This window comes from Bos mutus, chromosome 21 (assembly GCF_027580195.1).
Source record: "Bos mutus isolate GX-2022 chromosome 21, NWIPB_WYAK_1.1, whole genome shotgun sequence".
Taxonomy (NCBI): Eukaryota; Metazoa; Chordata; class Mammalia; order Artiodactyla; family Bovidae; genus Bos; species Bos mutus.
In genome coordinates, this window is record NC_091637.1 from 10,019,458 (window position 1) to 10,036,751 (window position 17,294).

Below are 17,294 nucleotides of genomic sequence, written 5' to 3' on the forward strand. Positions count from 1 at the left end.
GTCTACACAGGAGATTGTTAGGCTGCAACACGCCACCAACTCAGGCTAACAGGCCTTTCCCTGAGTTCAGACATAGATGCCCCTCATCTATTAGAAGGCTGGGAATCTAGGTCAGTGCTGGCAGGTTTGCCTGATTCCAACTCTGGTAAAGAAGCAGAATTCCACTCTTCATGAAGACTTGGATGCCCACGTGAGATGAGATGGCTACTTGTTGATTTGCAAACATGTGGTCTGGAACATAAAACACTGAACCTTTTGAGTCAATTGTGTTACCGCCGGTGCTTTTTTGATTCCTTCCACCGATCTGTTCATAGTTAGAAGCATGACTTACATTACCCTTATCTTAACATCCTGAACCATCAGTGTTGTTATTGATCATCAAATTAGTCACTTCCTCTCATTTCAGATCCACTGACAGTTTTGGATGGTTTGAGTTGAGTGGGTTGGACAAGGGGAAATAGGTGATTTCCTTTGCCTCTTGTAGAGTTAATCTCTCATCCAGATACTGCTAAAGCATCTCTTTCAACAGAGGTCTTTATTCCTAGTTTAGCAGCATAACTATAAGGAACAAGTTTCTTCTTTACAAGGCTACAACTCAAAGTCCAAATGATAGATGATTTCCTGGTCCTGAAGAAGACACTTAAGCACTTATATTTCTTTCAACAATTTATTCCAGTTTGAACAAGACAGTCCATTTCTCATGTAAGCATGGAGCAAACAAGTTATGTGTATTCAAAAAAAAAAATGTATGGCATTCTTTCAAGTGTTGGATTAGAAGAAGGACTTAGAATGTTGCCAACCAGAAATAGTATTTTTTGAGTGTCCACCATTTAATATTTGGGGGCCTCTCTCCTGTCTGCAGATTTCCCGGGTGGTGCAGTGGTAAAGAATCTGCCTGCTGATGCATGAGAAACAGGAGACAAGGGCTCTATCCTGGGTCAGGAAGATCCCCTGGAGAAGGGAATGGCAATCCATTCCAGTATTCTTACCTGGAAAATTCTACAGACAGAGAAGACTGGCGGGCTACAGTCCATGGGGTCAAAGAGTCTGCCACAGCTGAGCAAGAGAGCATGCACACACTCCTGTCTGCATGAGTCTTCTCTGTTCTTAAACATCCTGTTTAGGTCTGCCGAGAGAACAAACTTTCTTACCGAGGATTTTTGGATGTTTTCTTGATTCACTCCAGTGGCCCCAATGGAGACTTCTAGTTCTTAATTCCATTTTTCTTTGTTATGTATGGACCTCTCCACCTCCCCTCACAGCCTGTCTACCTACCAAATAACTATTTGGGCTGCTCAGGGAGTCAGGATGGCCCAGAATCTAGAACATATCCACAGCTTCATCCAGCTGTAGAAGTTTCTCTTTCCCCTCCCTTCTCCAGGGGATCTTCCCAATCTGGAGATTGAACCCAGGTTTCCTGCATTGAAGGCAAATTCTTTACCATCTGAGCCACCAGAAAAACCCTCTCTTTTCCCCTGAATAGAAATATTTGTTTCAACTAACATGTTTTATTAAGTGTGTTGCATCATCACTGTTAAAAATACCAATTCTGCTGCAATTATTGCCACAAGGAAAGATTTGTAAATATCTTGGAAAAAGAGTCCTTTTTCACCCCCAATACAAATAGCTAAGTTAGCATATGTCTTTCTAAAATCCCTTTCTTTTATAAAAATCATCCCTTTCCTTCCTTCCTGATCTATCAAAAGAGGTACATTTGCCCATGTTCTCCACCCAAGGGTGAAGCATTATATATTTTGACATATGTACTTGGCCCAGAGAGAATCAAAGTGGCTGTAACAGCTTTGACCATAGTAGTTATTTGAGTAATCTTGCGAAAGATTTTTCCAACCAACAGGTCTTTGGAGGAACTGAAACAGGCTTCTTTTATGGGTGCCTCTTAAGGGATCAGTTAGGATCAGAAATGATCGATGCTTCTCTTCTATACTTACAGTCTCTGAGAGACCAAGTTGCCTGGGAGTCTCCCCTAAGTGAAGCCTGCCTTGAAGGCTGAGCCATCCTATGTTGAAGAGGAGCAACTGCCACTCAGAAACATTTTCATCAACGTCTTTCTGTGTTGCATGAACCTAAGACTCACCTGAACCACGAGTTATGAGAAAATTCATGCCCCATCACAGCGAAACAGCTGTGTTCCCCCAGTCACTGATTTTGAAAGATGTTAAGGGAAGGTATTTGTTTTGAGCCTGTCGTTTTGGCTACAACTTCCCCTTCAGGTTTTCATATCATGATGTCTCCTAGTCCTGTAACTGTTACCTTGTTTCTCTGATAGAGTCGGGGGGACCCAGGACCAGTCCTTTCCAGCTCCTAATCAGAAGGTAGGTAGACATGACAATATGCCAAGAATTATTTCTGGTGGGGCCCTAACAGCAGAGGAAGTGCCTCTATAGAATGGCTCATTGTAACAGAAGATAGATATGCCTGACCTGGCCTTTATGACAGATGTCAAATATATTGAAGCATGTTGTGAAGCAGATCAACTTATTGGCAAAGAAACGGAAGACCACCAAGGAGGGTGGCCAGATTTCCTGTCTCTGTGCAGACACAGCAGTGAGTCTGCTGGAGGGCCAGTGGGTGGAGAGAGGGGAGACCTGGGTGAGCTGTCTGAATTGCTGCCTTGTCCACACCAGGCTTGTCAATGAAAGTCCCCAAACCACAGAGGTTGTTGGGAGAGTGCAGGGCGGATGGAGGACCAGGGTGGGGGACTAAGGTGACAGGGCCCACCCTGAGAGCAAGCACCTCTTCCATGTAGCATCTTAGGTGCCTCCTGGGCCTGCTCAAGAAATGTTGGTTCTTGAAGGAGAACCCAGTTCTCCTTCCTGGGTTCAGTTCAAGAAAGACTCCTTGAGGGTCCACCGTGTGCCAAGCACAGTGCTGGGCGTTGGAGATGAGTGTTAATACCACCCTGGTTTCAACTCTAATCCCACCCCCGTCACAGAGCTCTCTGCCTCCTTCTTCTGTGTCCCTCTCCCTTGGGAGAACGTGGGGTATTTGGGTGACTCATTAGCTGCTGGGTGGTCTGGGGTAAGTTGATCGACTTCTCTGAGCCTTGTTTTCTTCAGTCACGAAAAGGACACTTGGACTCCTGCCTCATAGAGTTGAGAATATTGGACTTAACAGTGTGATTGTGCTTTGCTAAAAAGACAAGCTGCTGCTGCTAAGTCACTTCAGGCGTGTCTGACTCTGTGTGACCCCATAGATGGTAGCCCACCAGGCTCCCCCATCCCTGGGATTCTCCAGGCAAGAACACTGGAGTGGGTTGCCATTTCCTTCTCCAAAAAAGACCAGCTAGGTAAGCTATATAAGGGGGAGTGATGACTAGCTCACCATTTACCTTTTACCTCATCATGGTTACTTTTCAGGTAATTTATATCACCCTCCACTGAGACCATCTGCTGTTAGATTACAAGCTCCCAGTACCCTTAGCCCTGGGCTCACTTAGTCAAATATGATTATCAGAAAACCTTGGGACAAATGAATTATACAAAGGCCACTTTTCCTTCAAATGGTTATAGCCAGCAGCCAGGTGTTCTGCTTGGTTAGAGAATAACCTGGGTGTCAGCTGCCTCTTTAGCTGGGCACCCTTGTACAGTGCGCAACCCACACAACCGCCCATGGTGAGCCTGCTAGTGTCACATGGTGCTTGGCCCAAAGACATATCTAAATGATTTCAAACTCAATTTATTACAGTCACTGCTGTGCCCAGAATGATGGCATTATGTTTTCAATAGGATTACTTTAGCCATTGGAAAGACTCAATGGATAAATTACAGATAACATGTAAAAAGTCACAACAACGGGTTCTTCTCTCCTCTTAAAATGTTTCTTCAAGTCAATCATGGAACTAATGTAGTATTGCATTTCGCCTGGGTTTGCTGGACATAAAGGGTACAGGTTTTTGTTTCTTTGCTTTAAGTTTTTGTGACCATGAACTATGGGAAATCAACACTGACACGGACTAGGAGCAAACCATGGAGGTGACACAAATTATTAAAGAAGGACAGTATGTCTATAGATCTGGGTTCCCCATGATTAGGGAAGGGAGATGAAATAGAGAAGTTGAGACTAGCTTGCAGGGAAAGTTCCTTGTGATATGGAGTATTTGTTGGTTTAACTCTCCTGCCTTTGCTTATTCTGTCTAGATAGTTCAGTTGCTAAAAGTAAAACCCTTGTTAGATGGAAGAGCTGAACAGTTTCACATTTATATATTCCATTTTGTAGTAGTAACATGGAAAGAAATCTCAAGAAAGCAGATCTACACAGATTTCATTCTCTACACCAGCTTCCAAGGTTGTCAGATGCTTTTTCTATAGAGCAGAAAATGCAAGTCTCTCTAGAAGGAAAAAAAAAAACCCAGAATCTAGCTTTATGTAAATGACAAGGGAATGGGGTAAAAACGGAACTAAAAAATGGAATTGCTTTGTATGTGGGACAGTTAACTTTAGTGAGATCCTAATGATTAGATTTTTGGCTCCTCAGGAAGCAGTGTGATGCTGTAACTGTCTATCTCTTAGGCAGGCTTGAGGTGTCAAAGGAAAAAAGATTTTTCATTTGAATCTAGAAAATGTAGACTCTGTCACTGGGCTGAAGGAGGAGCAAATGGTTTTTCAACCACAGGAGGATTCCACAAATTCATATTCTTTTCAATTCCTCATTCTGATCCCCCCACCCCGCCTGGCTCCTTTTATTTCCCTTTGAATTTGTGTTAAATTCATTACAGGCTCTTAAAGGAGAAAGGTTCTCAAGGGTTTAATAGAGATGTTAGATGCTATGAATAAAAAAAGGGGGGTGGGGAAGAGGAATTCACCATGGCTTCTTTGAACTAAACTATAGTTCATCTCAAGTGCTTTTCCCCTTTTTGGAGAAAAATATACCCTTCTCCTCCAGGAAGCTCAAAGTCTCAAAGGCCTATATTAACTTGATCTTTGGGAATAGTGTTTTAATTTTTTCCATAATCATCATGCAAATTGATCATGATAATCTCTGGGAAGGAAAATAAGTGAACCAATGGCCTCATTAACTCCAATGCTAGGGGGACCCCGTTCCTAAGAGCTGGTGCCCTCACCCCACACTGGCCCAGGCCTTCTTTGTACATGACTTGGTCCAGTCCCAAGAGTAAGCTGTGACTTCTTCTGTCCCTGACCTGTTTAAATTGCCTTATGCATTTTACTCCTTTAAAAAATAATGGGGGAATAATTTGAAAGGTCCCAACCTTATAAAAGGGATGCTTTTGTTCTCTAGGTTCCAACCAACATCTCCAACTGGGCTGTGACAGGACCTCACCACTGATAGACATGTTTTATTCGGGCCTTACTTAGAGACACTGAGGTCTCAATACGCTTTGGACAATAAACTGAGTCAGTCGGGATTAAATTGTGTGACTCAGATGCCTAATTCTGAATGCTACTCTGTTGAATTAGGAGGGCTTTTTTTTTTAGAGTGTGTTTGTTTTGATTTTAATTTAACATGGAGAATGGCAGAGACAAATAGATCTGTCCAAAATAAACTGAGTAACAAATTTTTGAGCTGTGGTGGTTATTAATTTCATGTAAGTGGCTCCTCTTTTTGTTTTTATAAACTGTAAAATTCAAGAGGAAGCAGAACCAAATGTAATATACTTTTATTGATTGCCTGCTAGGTGCCAAGCAAGGTGTTAAATGTTTGCAAATGCTGCCTTATTTATCCTTGTCTTACAGATGAGGAAAAAGGGATGGGACAAGGTGAAATAGACTGCCCTGCTGGAAAACAGCCTCGTCATTTACAGATCTGCCTCACTGCTGAAAAGAATTTGACACATTGTTTGAAAATTAACTTCCTCAGAGCAGTACCGAGCTACACTGTTCTCAGTGGACCTTGTCCTTCCAGTGAGTAGTGAGGAAGTTACTAGAACTCTTGGAGCCACTGGGTGCTACGCATCTGGATGAGGACAGTAGATGTCCAGTACTGTGCCTTGTGGCCACTATTACCTTCCACTGATTAAGTATCCATGGCTGAAAAATCGGTATCTGGTGAGTGAGTGCATGCTAAGTTGCTTCAGTCATGTCTGACTGCGACTCTATGGACTGGAGCCCACCAGGCTCCTCTGTCCATGGGATTCTCCAGGCAAGAACACTGGAGTGGGTTGCCATTCCCTTCTCCAGGGGATCTTCCCAACCAACGGATCAAACCCAACTCTCATGTCTCTTGCATTGACAGGCAAGTTCTTTACTGCTAGCACCACCTGGGTGCTAGCCCAGTTATCTGTATATGTATAAGTAAATCACTTTGCTGTATACATTAAACTAATACAACATTGCAAATCAACTATACCAATATAAAATAACAAATTTAAATAACAAAAGAAAAACATTAAAGCTAAGAAAAAGAGAAAAAATACGGCAGGGCTTCTCACTGCTGTGGTTTCTCTTGCTGTGGAGCTGAGGCTCTTGGGTGGGCGGGCTTCAGTAGTTTCTGGGCCAGGGCTCAGTAGCTGCAATTCCTGGGCTCTAGAGCACAGGGTCAGTAGCTGTGGTACATGGGCTTAGTTGCTCTGTGGCAGGTGGGATCTTACTGGACCAGGGATCAAACCCATGTCTCCTGCGTTGGCAGGCAGATTCTTTGCCGCTGAGCCACCAGGGAAGCCCCAGGTGACTTTAAAGTCAATGTGATCTCTCTCAAAATATTCTATAGTCAGTATGCATTGACACCTACTATCTGTAAGGTATTGCATTAGAAGACAATGAAATACATCTTCAAGAACCATTAGTTGAGTTTGGGCTACATGCTGGAAATTGTGCTGTGAGCTCCAGATACAAAGATAAAGGGGCCTGATTGCCTGGTTAGGAGGGTGGCTTTCTGAACATACACAGTCAGTATTAGAACGATACCAAACAGCAGAGTGACTTGAAGACTTAAAGAAGACTTTGGAGATATAGTAACACTCGAGCTGGGTTTTAAAGTTGTTACTAAGAGTTCTTCAGATGGAGATGTTGCGGGAAACACTTGCTATTTTGAGGGAACTTCATGTTTAATTTGATAAAGCAAGAGCATGTTATTGCCTTTGAAACAGCCAGAAACAGGGTATGATTGGTGTGTCATGGAGCAGGGCTGACGCTACCATTCATTTACTGGGAGAATGGCATTTTCTCAGACTACGCTTAGAACAATGGTTCCTTGAGATGTGAATTGGTATTGACTGAGAAAACAGGAGGTTTTAAGGTCAAATAAAATAGAGGGAACACTGAGTTAGGCTGTAACCGGATTTTTTCTTCAAGACCTCAGACTCTTTAACATGCTGCTCTGCATGATTAATTTGCAAGAACTTGCCCTGAACCTCTTTGTCTCTCCCTTTTCATAGTGCACCCAGGGCTCCATGGGTCCCACAGCGGAAAATACTGCTTTAAGATAGCGGCAGGTGTCACCTGCCTTTGAGAAGTGAATGGTTTCTATTTCAGAAAGGAAATGTGGGCACCTGGGAGGAAGAATGCCAATGATGAGAGACCAGATGCAAGGCAGCTTATAACCAAATTGTGACATCTTCTAGGCAGAACAAACAAATAGGAGTCAGAATTAAAGCACGTAAGCCATGGAATGCAGTGGTGGAATGGAAAGAGACTCAGCAGGTAGCCTGGATACTTGGAGACCATACGGAGGGGTTGATGAGAAAAAATATCTGAGGGTGACACCCTAGTGTCTAGTTGGGACGCTTGGACAGTGAAGAAAAATGATAGGTAGAAGATGAGAAAATTAATTCCATTTGGGAATGGTATAATTGAGATGTCTATAAGATGTCTCAATAGAGCTGATCAACTCAGCCAAGGGTTGGGGACCTAATCTCCATCTCAAGACACACAGGATCATAATTTTATTCTTCTATGATGCTTCAAATGACTATTATCCAAAGGTGTCTCAGGATTTACTGTAATTGTGTTGCTTAACAATAAATACATAGAAATGCAGGTAATAGAGAACTGTGTTTAATAGAAAGAGGAAAGTAAGTCAATGATTGACTGTATTTATTTAACTACTAGTGTGTTCCTAGCCTAGCAACTGTGTATGTGTGTGTGTGTGTTAGGCGCTCAGTCGTGTCTGACTCTTTGCAGCTCTATGGACTGTAGCCCGCCAGGCTCCTCTATCCATGGGATTCTCCAGGCAAGAATATTGGAGCAGGTAGCCATTCCCTTCTCTGGGGGATCTTTCCAACTCAGAGATCAAACTCTGGTCTCCCGCACTACGTGCAGAGTCTTTACTGTCTGAGATACCTGGGGAATCCTAGCAACAGTACATAAGGGAAAAGCAAGCAAAATAAATAAATAAATACATACATAAAAAAAGAAAGACAAGGAAAAGAAAAATACACAACCTTTGCTCAAGGACCTTACTGTCTAAAGCTTACAGAAAATGTTTCAAGTGGTTGGATTTCTCTGTTGGGATCTTTGGACATTCTGCTTGCTAAATGGCTCAGGCAGTAAAGAATCCACCTATAATGCAGGAGACGTGGGTTTGATCCCTGCATCAGGAAGATCCCCTGGAGAAGGGAATGGTTACCCACTCCAGTATTCTTGCCTGGAGAATTCCATGGACAGAGGAGCCTGACAGGGTACAGTCCATGAGGTTGCAAAGAGGTGGACACAACTGAGTAACTAAGCATGATGACTTGCTAGATGAGCTAGGGCAAGTTATATAACTTCTTAAAGCTTGGGTGTTCTCATTTGTAAATTTTTATCTGTAGAATATTAGTACAGAAATTGTGAGGATTGCTAGGGTTAAACTAAAAATTATTTACTGTATTTTGAATGAATAAAATAAATTTATTTAGGAATAATGTATGCATTGTGATCCATTAATACATTTCACTATTTTTATTTGATTTCCAGTTAATATCAAATAATAACTTGTCTATTTGAATTGCAAAAATCAAGCTGGTTTGAATTAAAGAAGTGTGAAAAATTCTTGGGTTGGCAAAATACATAACACTTTCATCAATTAAAAATAGGTAAAATGTGTTAAAAATAATGAAAAGTTCATATTTTAATTGAACTGGCTTTTCACAAGCCTATATTTTATGAAGCTTAATGAAACAAAAATTGAAATGGTGCCCATTATGAAATCTGTGTTAATTGTTATGATTCTCATAAAGTTCATATGATTCCAAAAAGTTTTGCAGTTACACCAACTCGAAATGTACAGTACTTGTCTTTCATTCTCTCTGGATATATTTTTGGTAATAAAGACCAATTATGCACCTTGGCAAACAGCATTTGCTAAATTGAAAACTTCCTTTAAAAACACTAGAAACTTTGGACATGATACTGCCAAAACTGCAGGGTGCTTTTGCTAATCTGACAAAACTTTCTTTGTTCTTTCTGGCTTCATCAAGAGCAAGGCTGTTTCTTCACTTTACTATTACCCTAATACTGTCATCGTCTTAAATATCCTTGTGCTAGAAGGCACTGCAATATTAATTAAAAATACAGTCTAATTATTTACCCTAGTTGGTTCACACAAACCTCTACAGTGTAATCAGTGCACTCCCTTCTGGGGTTTCACAGCATTTTGGACTGAAATAGGAAGGTTTGTTACTGACTTACACTTGGCTCATGAGTGTAATTAAGTATAACCTACAATTCACCTTTAGGTCACTAGATCAAACATAACTTATCCAGCCCATGTCAAAAAGTATGGGCTGCATTGACTGGTGGGCGGCACACATGAATGAATGGAACTTTTAATTTACCTCCAGGCCTCTCAGGGAACATGTGGAGTGTTTCCGAAGACAGAGGGAAAGCAGAGGGTTACCAAATCAGTCACTGGCTTCAGACAGTCCTCAGCGCAAAGCACCATCAACCATGCCTGAGCACAGCTTGTCTGCAACTGTGTTTAGCGACCATCAGTAGCCTAGCGTGGCAGACAGATATTTTCTAGCTGTTAGGAGTGTGTGTGAAGACTCTGGGTGTGCCTGGTCCTGAATCACCCAGTAAGCTTGTCTTTTGGAAGCTCAGCATAGAAATGTTACTAGGCCCAGCCGAGTAGTCAGATCTTTATAAAGATCTTTAAAATCTTTTGTCCTTGGGCTTATCTGGCATTATTTAATAAGGGAGAAGTTTCTTCCGGAAGGACCCACCGAGGGCATTGGTCTCCTCCATAAACATGTGTTAGAAAGAGTGAGGGTGACGAAGCTGGTTTATCAGCATAAAATGTCCAAATGTTACCCCTACCACCTTAACATTTAAATTGCCATCTGGGAGTCCTATTCAGTTTGAAATGCCCAACTGGCTGGCCTGAGGAAGAAACAAAGGGGCAGACAACCACATGAAAAAGTTTGGACAATGAGGAACAATAGTAAAAGTAAAATAATATTTGATTCTAGTTATTGACACTCATTAGAACTCAGACTGATTGAAGTGTACGTTCTTTGATAGACACGGTGGAAGATGAGATTCTGTTCTGAAAGGTTGTTTGGGCAAGGTATGGAAGACTTTGAGTATCTTGAATGTTTTGTATCTTTAAAAAAATGTTTTATTTTATATTTGAGTATAGCAAAGATTCGGACACGACTGAGTGACTGAACTGACTGACCAACTGATAGCCAATTAACAATGTTTTGATGGTTTCAGGTGGACAGCAAGAGGACTTGGTCATACATATATATCAAGCCAATCTGCCCCAAACTCCCCTCCATCCAGGCTTTCACATAACATTAACCTTGTTGGTTATTCATTATATGTAGCAGTATATATGTGTCTATTCCAAACTCCCTAATTATTCCTTCCCCTCCATCCTTCCCCCTTGGTAACCATAAGTTTGTTCTCTGTCTGGGAGTCTGTTTCTGTTTTGTAAGTAAGTTCATTTGTATAATTTCTTTTTTAATGATGTAGTTTTACATTTATAATCTATTCAATAGGAAATCTTAAAAAAAATTAAATTATTAATTGGAAGATAGTTGCTTTGCAATATTGTATTGGTTTCTTCCAAAGAGCGATGTGAGTCAGCTGTAAGTATACATATATCCACTCCCTCTTGAGCGTCCCCCACCCCCATCTCACCCCGCTAGGTCATCACAGAGCAGCAGGTTGAGCGCCCTGTGTTATATAGCAACTGTCCACTGGATGCCTATTTCACAAGTGATGCTGTACTTCAGTACTACTTGCTCCGTTTGCCCCACCCTCGCCTTCCCCAGGGGGCTCGGTGGTAAGAGTCCACCTGCCAATGCAGCAGACACTGGAGACGCAGGTTCGATCCCAGGGTCGGGAAGATCCCCTGGAGGAGGAAATGGCTACCCATTCTAGTATTCTTGCCTGGAGAATCCCATGGACAGAGGAGCCTGGCAGGCGACAGTCCATGGGGTCGCAAAAGAGTCAGACATGACTGAGTGACTAACACTAGCGGTTATCATCCCTCCTTCCCCTGCGTGTCCACTGTCTATTCCTGCCCTGCAAATAGGTTCATCAGCACCATTTTCCTAGGCTCCATGTATATGTGTTAACATAGATATTACAAAAAAAAGAAAGTTATAGGTCAGCGTCCCTGATAAACATAGGAAGATCTTAATTCATCCAGAGTCTGAAATGATGGCAGGCATCTTCAGTGACTTTCCCGATTGAATTTAACCTGATGTTTTGGCTGAGGTAAGTTAAGACTTCAGGGTAGAAATGGGCTAACTCTGTTTTACAATTCGACAGATAGTAGCTGTCAAGAAGGTAAATCAAGACACCAAAGGAAGATAGTACACGATGCCTCTCCTGGGAGGTTCTGTGAAGAGGAAAGAGGACAAAGCAACCAGAGGTGGTGGTGTTCACCTTCTGCCTGCGGAGAAGTGACTGTCAGCTGGAGGCTCTGATTCACAGAAACACAGAGGTCACGTGAGATATAAAGTCAAACAGAAAGAGAGATATGTGTACCTGGAACATTTTTTTAAATAATGAGTTGATTTGGAGAGTTGGTTGAATCCGCTGAAAAGCATTATAAGACCCACCACGTTTGTTCCAGTGGATATACTGTCCACCCACCCATTCACTCAACAGTATTCATGGACCACTTACTACCAGCTGGTTACTAGCACATGCAAAACAAAAGCCCTTGACCTCACAGAACTTGCACTCAGATGAAGTGTCCAGGGAGAGAAGGCTTTCACTATCCATTGGAAACGTGGGGAAAGGGGAGGACCACTTGAGGAGTGGAGGGGAGGTGGACAGGTCCCATCCTGCCAGCTCTTGTACTCTTAACATTCAGAGAAATGAGGAGCTGTTGAAGATTTTTAAGTAGGGAAATAAAATGATCAGATTAGCTTTTAAGGGTCCTCTTTCAGCATCCTCATGGCTTCTGTATATATTCCTTTTCTCCCTGCTGCCCATGTAGACAGAGCTTTCTAACAACCTCAGAAAACTGAGGGGAGCAGAGGAGATTTGGTGCAGAGAAACTGGAAATGGATGAAAATGTTATTTATTTTTTCAGTTGAGTTTGGACTCTGGAAGCCACCAGGACTTCCCAGGTGGCTCAGATGGTAAAGAGTCTGTCTGTAATGCAGGAGACCTGGGTTCGATCCCTGGGTCAGAAGATCCCCTGGAGGAGGGCATGGCAACCCACTCCAGTATTCTGGCCTGGAGAATCCCATGGACAGAGGAGTCTGGTGGGCTACAGTCCATGGAGTTGCAAGTAGCTGGACATGACTGAGCGACTCTCATTCACTCACTTGGACTCCTGAGACCTTACAACTGGACCACACAGTAGCTCCATGGTTGCCCTGGGTCTGATGCGCTCTTCTCCTGCCCTAGGAGCCTTCCCAAACCTTGATCACAGCGTGTCCCAACATGGAACCTCGGCTGCCTCGGGCTACATCCTCAGAGCCAGTCTCTCCACAGAATGGTCCCATCAGCCTGTCCGTGCTGTTATCCGTGAGGTTTAGCTACACAAGAGCACTTCCTAAACCGGTTCCACAGATGCAAGTTTAGTGAGATGTTAAAAAAAGCTCTACAGAAATGGGAGGGGAGTCGATAAGTCAAGCAGAAGGATAAAACAAACCCAGAGTATGATAACATCTTCTCTTTGAGACACATAAGGCAGTTAACCTCCCTAAAGGCTCTGAGAAATGCTGCAAAGTGTTCTTTAACCTAGCACTTCTCAAGCATGCTGCTGCTGCTGCTGCTGCTGCCAAGTCGCTTCAGTCGTGTCCGACTCTGTGCGACCCCAGAGACGGCAGCCCACGAGGCCCCCCCTGTCCCTGGGATTCTCCAGGCAAGAACACTGGAGTGGGTTGCCATTTCCTTCTCCAATGCATGAAAGTGAAAAGTGAAAGTGAAGTCGCTCAGTCGTGTCCAACTCTTCGAGATCCCATGGACTGCAGCCTACCAGGCTCCTCCGTCCATGGGATTTGCCAGGCAAGAGTACTGGAGTGGGTGCCATTGCCTTCTCCGCTTCTCAAGCATAATTAACAGCAAATACGCTCCTCTACTTAACAACTGTGAAACAGTACTCAAGCTAACCCTTCACTTTTGCCAGGTTGGTCTGTCTAACCCCAGATGTGCCTTTGAACTTCCCCTGCCATGGCTTTCCTTATCTGTTCCCTGTTTTGGAAAATTCTTCATTAATAACTCTATCTTTCTAATCTCATCCAGTTCAAATGCCATCTTCTTCGTGAAGCCCACCTTGATTATTCCACCCCAGAATGATGTTGCTTTAAGTACACGCATATCCCCTCCCTCTTGTGTTATACAGGGGCTTCCCGCATTTTACACATGGTGGTGTAAATGTTGATAGTGCTCTCTCAGTTCATCCCACCTTCTCCTTCCCCCTCTGTGTTCACAAGTCCATTCTCTATATCTGGATCTCTATTCCTGCCCCCAAAATAGGTTCTTCAGTACCATAGATGTATACTTATAAGTGATTCACATTGTTGTATAGCAGAAACTAACAACATTGTAAGACAATTATCCACCAATTAAAAATAAAAAATATGTTATCAAGCATATTATAAAAACAGAATGATGGTGCTCTTTTTCTGACTTTTAAAGCATTGTATTTCCTGCCTCATATTGTTCATGAACAATAATGTTTACAGTATTACTCTTTTCGTGTTTAGAGCTGTGAAATGAGCGGATCAGTCTCTTGAAGGGATTGATAGTTTTACTTTTTACATGAAAGAATTATGAAAGAACATGAGCTTTGTCATGAGACAAACAGTTGTTCCTGTCACATTTCAGCTAACCAGCTGCATGACTTTGGACAACTTACCCAGCCTCAGTAATGCTCAGTTTTTTCATCTGTAAAATAGGGATGATAAGCTGCCTCCTCATTAGACATGGGCCTTCTTAGTGACTCAGATGGTAAAGAATCCACCTGCAATGCAGGAGACCCGGGTTCTATCCCTGGGTTGGGAAGATTCCCTGGAGAAGGGAATGGCAACCCACTCTGATATTCCTGCCTGAAAATCCCATGGACAGAGGAGCCATGTAGGCTAGAGTCTTTACGGTCAAAAGAGTAGGACACACATGACTGAGCAACTCACACTTTCATTTTATTAGAGGCTTCGTGAAGATCAAATGAGACCATGGTCAGTATCCAACATGTTGTAAGCAATTAATACAAGTAAGCTCCAATTATTATTATAATTTCTGTTACTACTGTGGGTGTGTACTCAGTTGCTCAGTCACGTCCATGGGATTTCTCAGGCAAGAATACTGAAATAGGTCAGCATTTTCTTCTCCAGGGGATCTTCCTGACCCAGGGATCAAGTCCACCTCTCCTGCATTGACAGATGGATTCTTTACCCTTGAGCCACCGGAAAAGCCCCTAGTACTACTACTACTACACCAAAAAAAAAAATCTCCTTTTTTTTGTTTTAGTGACTGTAACATGTGCAATATTCCAGGACATCAACATTCTGAATGGTTTGAGATTTTGGCATCCAGAAAGACTGCTTCTCTCTTTCCGGAGAGCGGGATATTGGATAAACCACTGCCTGGTTGGAAATGGTTTTCCTTCCAGAGAGAGAGGGCCTGTGACGGTAATAGCCATGCTTCCTGGATATCAGCAAACAAAGAATTAGTCCAATGAATCTGATTTCCGGTTCACTGTGACCGCTGTGCGTAGTGTGGAGAGGTGTTTGGTTCTCGCTTGTGACTGATTTGCCTGGTCTGTGGCCTGGAGATCAGGAGCCTGGCAATCGTGAATCAGTGGCTGGGCAGAATCAGCGCTTTGATTGCTTTAGTCCAGGTTTCCCTTGAATCTTGACATGTGATTGTCTGATTTCAAAGTTCAGCAAAAGAAAATGCCAAAGATTCTTTTGTATCATACATGGTAATTATCTGTGAGTTAAGATAAAAGAATAGCATATATGTATACATATTTTCATGTTTCTACTCATTCAGTAAATATTTATTGAGTACCTACTATGTGCTAGGCACAGTTATGATATAATAGTAAACAAAAGACAGGTATCTTGAGACTTCCCTGGCGGTCCAGTGGCTAAGACTCTGAGCTCCCAAAGCAGGGGGCCAGGGTTCGATCCCTAGGCAGGGAACTAGATCCCACATGCCGCAACTAAAATCTGGCACAGCCAAATAAATTATTTTTAAAAATCATACTAAAAACTATCTCAGTTTAAAAGAAAAGACAGACATCTCTGTTATAATGGAGCCTAATTCTGCCTGGAGAAGCCACAAAACAAACAAGTAAACAGATGAAGATATTATACACAAAGTGGTGGGAAATGCTGTGAGCAAAATCAAAGCAAGGGTAGGCGGGATGTAGAGCTGGGGAGATCAGGGAAGGTTCTGGGTTAAGACGACATTTGAGCAAAGGTGTGAAGGAAATGTGAGAAGCATGTAGGCTAAGGAACTCTGGAAGGGAAAAGAACCCTGCCACCTAATAGGCAAGAGGAGAAAGCTGAGATAAAGGGAAAGAATGGCTTGATGTTAGATAAAGAAACACACTGGATCTTCTGGCCACGTCAAGTTTGTATTTGATGTAAAGGAATTGGGAAGCCATCGGTGCACGTTAAGGCGAGGCACTACATTTGTCTTTTCAAAAGATCCTTCTGGCAGCAGAGAGTGGAGAGTGGGTTAGAGAGATCCAAGTGAGTATGGAGAGAGGGGTGGAGGAATATGAAATAGCTCAGGTAGGAGATGATGCTGGCTTGGACCGGACCAACGTTTATCAGCCTCGGCACTAGTGACATTTTGAGCTGCATCATCTTGGCTGTTGAGGGCTGCCCTGGGCACTGTAGGCTGCTTAGAAGTTGCCCTGGTCTCTACCAACTGGATGTCAGTAGCATCCTTTCTCCCCAGGTGTGACCCCTCTAGATGAATATCTGCTGAGAGGCAAAATTGCCCCCAGTTGAGAGTCACTGGACTGTGCTGCTCGTAGAGATGGGTGGAGGAGGACGGATGTGAGAGGTCTTGGAAGGTAAGAGTCAATGAGAGGGGCTGTATGTGGGCCGATGATGAAGAAAACGAAGAGGGAGGGAGAGGAGCCAAGATGCTGTGCTGATCTTGATGCTGTGCTGCGGCTGTCATGTTAGAGGAGGGGCGGGCTTGCTGCTGAAGATGCCGGTTCAGTTCTGGAAGGGCAGCACTGGGCAGCCCACGAGACCCCGCTCTCCTGCCAGGTGGAGGCGGGAGCAGCGAGGCCTGGAGTCCGGCAGAGGGACCTGGGGGAGAGGCAGGTTTCTACACTGGTGACCGGGGCCACGATGGGAGGAGATGGAACCAATCAGGGAGCCATTTACAGGGAAAAAGGAAAGACGAGGGCCAAGGGTAAAGCCACAGAAACCCGAAGGATTGAAGCCTTCATGAAGAGCCAGCCAAAAGGCCAGGAAATTCCCCAGAGCCTGTGATAACCTGGACCTTACGCAGGAAATAGTGCGGGAATCAAGACAGTGGGCTCTGAGTCCAGTGACCTGTGTTTGCATCCTGATTCCACCACTTAAATTTACAAGCCCATGGGTACATTACTTATCCTTCCTAACCCTTGCATGATGCTGGGAGGGGTTAGATGCTGTGCTGTGTTGAACATCTTTCAGTCAGTGCCCAGCTTGTAGGAGGTCCTCAGTTAGTGGTACATGTAGAAAGAGGTGTGGACAGGCACAAAGCTGCGGATGCTGCACATACACGGGGTGGGGGTACTCTGAGAGGGTCAGGTAGAGGCCCTTGGCGGCGGGCACAGAGGAGCAGAAGCACAGCAAGCGGCGTGCCTGAGTGGGATCTGCTGAAACCCTACACAGCCCCAGCCGGCGGGCCCGGGGTAATGTAATGAGAGGTGTTTTCCTCCCTCCAGGACAGGTGCTCAACTGATACAATTTAGAG

The 17,294-nt window shown here is 43.6% G+C and overlaps 1 protein-coding gene across 4 annotated transcripts in view; it reads left to right on the forward strand.

Moving 5' to 3' along the window:
• LOC138984413 (uncharacterized) overlaps positions 1-13,944 on the forward strand; it is a 132,654-nt gene extending 118,710 nt beyond the window's left edge. For all 4 annotated transcript variants that reach the window (XR_011461678.1, XM_070358529.1, XM_070358532.1 and 1 more), the window contains 3 exons: positions 1,952-2,333; positions 5,712-5,879; positions 11,676-13,944. Coding sequence is in view for 2 of the 4 variants with exons in the window: in XM_070358532.1 (XP_070214633.1) it covers positions 1,952-2,011 (60 nt within the window). In the remaining 2 variants the exon portion in view is untranslated. The remainder of the gene's footprint in view (positions 1-1,951; positions 2,334-5,711; positions 5,880-11,675) is intronic.
• Positions 13,945-17,294: the final 3,350 nt, after the last annotated feature.